The sequence below is a fragment of the Seriola lalandi genome, unplaced genomic scaffold (assembly GCF_002814215.2).
Source record: "Seriola lalandi dorsalis isolate HSWRI2012SDOR001 ecotype SW California unplaced genomic scaffold, Sedor1 jcf7180002054549, whole genome shotgun sequence".
Classification (NCBI taxonomy): Eukaryota; Metazoa; Chordata; class Actinopteri; order Carangiformes; family Carangidae; genus Seriola; species Seriola lalandi.
Window position 1 is genome coordinate 63,068 of NW_019525102.1, and position 2,921 is coordinate 65,988.

A 2,921-nucleotide genomic window follows, 5' to 3' on the forward strand; every position below is an offset into this window, starting at 1 on the left:
TGCAGTATGTCTGGACCTGCTGAAAGAGCCAGTCACCATCCACTGTGGACACAGTTACTGCACAAGCTGTATTGAGGGATGCTGGGACCATGAGGAGGAAAGGGGAAAGTACAGTTGCCCTCAGTGCAGGGAGACCTTCAATCCAAGGCCTGCTCTGCGGAGGAACAACATGCTGGCTGAGGTAGGGGTGATAGTTGGAGAGTTTTTGAGCCAAGGTTGAAACTATATCAATCAAGTAATCAATACAATCCCTGACACCACTGAAACATATCACTTATAGTTGGTTAGAAATTGTAATTATATTGGCGATAGAAAAGAGGAGGTCATCATGGCCTTTGGGTTCTTCAAAGCATGTGTTATGTAATCTGGTAACATGTACAACATTGTAAGGGGAGATTTCTGTGGAATGAAGGAGTAACACATGGGCATTTTTCTAGCAAGAGTTGTAACTCACTGCAGACATGTTATACATTAATTCAAAAACCTGAATGAGTGGAGAAACATGACTAATGCAGGAGCTTCCACGCAGGTGCAGTACAAGTGGTCTAAAGATGGCAGCTTCAGTCACAAAGATCATTCAACTGGCTACAGTGTTTCACTATAGGAACAGTGACTATGGGAAAGACATCAGTAAACGGGGTTGGAAATTGTGGTTGACACAGCATCAACACGCAAGTGATGATTGTGATGGATCGTTTGGTGTCAAATAAGATGTAGTCAAGGAAAGTGGTTTGTTTGTCTGTATAAGTTTGCGTACCCAAAACTAAGGTCTTTTAAAATATTTTTGTTCAATTCAGATATTTTTTTTATTTCTACAGTTTCAAAAACACCACCTCTGAGAAGCCATGTTGGTTTTTGTATTTTTCCTATTCTCATCAAACTTTGTCGGAGAGACAAACATCAGTATCAGTTTACCTGAACCATGAGAAGTTGGTACTGTGGATTTTCTGAACAGACCTAGATTTGGAAACGTGTGAAATTCCTAAACAAGAGTGCTATTAAGTGTAAGAAACCCATTTATTTGCACCTATATGATATCAATCATTTCCTTTTTAAATACAATCTTTAATTGATTTTTGAGCCAATATTTAAGGTCTAATGAACATGAAGATATTAAAAATAAAATAAGGTGTGGAAGCATCTTTCAGTCATTTTCATAGGACCATGTATGTAGGGTAGCTAGAAGGAATGTGGAAGTGGCTTTATGTATGGTCATTTAGTGTATGAAGTTCCAGTGTCCTTCCATGTTCCCTTCATAGATAAATACATAGTTAAAGGCATTGTTTTACCTCTAGGAAAAGAAACATCCACATTGAAGAAGCAGGGTCCCCTCTTGTCTCTACTTATATAGGTCTACATATATACTTGTGGTGTGGTTCTAATCTAATACCTTGTGTACAATTTAGATAACTGAAAACTATTATCCTTAAACCATATAACCTCAGGACTGAATTGTTTGCATGCTTGGTGCTTCCTTGATGACATGTAAGGGCATATACTGATGATTTAACTGTGGACATGTTTCAGCATGCATATCGGTACATACCACAGATGCAATACCCATGTCAAATGCCCTCTTTTCCAGTGAGCATCCTGAAAACATGTTTATCCTTTTAGTCCTTGCAACTACCATGAGACAGGAATTCATTAATCATTGAGATACTGAGGCAAAAAATATAATCCTATAATGCATGATTTTCTGCCACGGGTAAAATATGTCTCAAATCTGTGTCTATTTTGAAGGTAAAACAGAGAGGACATTGGCACTTTGTAACATTTAATAAAAGTATATCAAGCAATATAGCATTTTTATGTGCCTACCTGTTACCCCACATCCTATGAAAATGGCTAATCAATGTCACCAAGTCCTGCAAGTCATGTCACCTACAGTATTTCTCACTGCCTTCTTTTTTTTTTTTTTTTTTTATCATCCCCAGGTTGTGGAGAAGCTGAAGATGACGAGCACCCAGCAGGCTTCTTCCTCTGCTGCTCTGGCCTGTGCAGGTCCAGCAGATGTTGCCTGTGATTTCTGCTGTGGGACCAAACCTAAGAAAGCCACCATGTCCTGCCTGACGTGCTTGGCGTCTTACTGTCCAGCTCACCTCCAGCCTCACTACACCGTTCCTGTGCTGAAGACGCACCAGCTGGTCTCGGCTACAATCCCACTGCAGGACAAGATGTGTACCAAGCACAACAAGCTGATGGAGGCCTACTGTAAGACGGACAAGAGGTGCATCTGCTATCTGTGCAGTATAGATGAACACAAGTGCCACAGGATCATCTCAGCAACAGCAGAGAGGGCTACAGAACAGGTAGAAACAAAACTGCAGCATGACTCTTGAACAAAAACTGTAGACCGAGGCCTGCAGTTAAACATCTTTTTCTAGTTTTTAATACAAGTAGTGATATGTTAACACAATGTTCCACTAACAATTTCTTATAGGAAATGCTGATTGTGAGACTAAAGAAAGTCCAGGAGAGAGAAAAGGAGAGAGAAAAGGAGCTGAATGAGCTGAGTCGAGCTGTGAACCATTTCAAGGTGTGGAATCTGTACATCGATCCCCCACAACATTAAAACCTCACCCGTTTTATTAAATAATCTTTCAGTCGTAGTTAGAGGGTCATGCACAGTATGTATGCATAAGTTGTATATACAGTACCAGTCAAAGGTTTGAACACACTTTGCCATTCACTTGAATGTATTTCTCACCATCTTCCTTGTTATCACTTGAATGGGAAAGTGTGTCCAAACTTTTGACCAGTACAGTATATATGTGTATATATACTGTATATGTGTACTTGTTGTTTCAGTTTGTCGTGTCACTGAATCTGTTTAAAAGGGGAAATAAGTCACATGTACAGGATCTAGATTTTTGTGTTGGGCCACTGGCTTTCTGTCTGAGAGGCTACTGACTAGCAGA

At 40.0% G+C, this 2,921-nt stretch overlaps 1 protein-coding gene across 1 annotated transcript in view; it reads left to right on the top strand.

The window, feature by feature from the left end:
• LOC111661704 (E3 ubiquitin/ISG15 ligase TRIM25-like) overlaps window positions 1-2,921 on the top strand; it is a 13,266-nt gene that overhangs the window by 418 nt on the left and 9,927 nt on the right. The window contains exons 2-4 of the mRNA XM_087176381.1: window positions 6-181; window positions 1,938-2,312; window positions 2,444-2,539. Coding sequence (XP_087032507.1) covers window positions 6-181; window positions 1,938-2,312; window positions 2,444-2,539 — 647 coding nt within the window. The remainder of the gene's footprint in view (window positions 1-5; window positions 182-1,937; window positions 2,313-2,443; window positions 2,540-2,921) is intronic.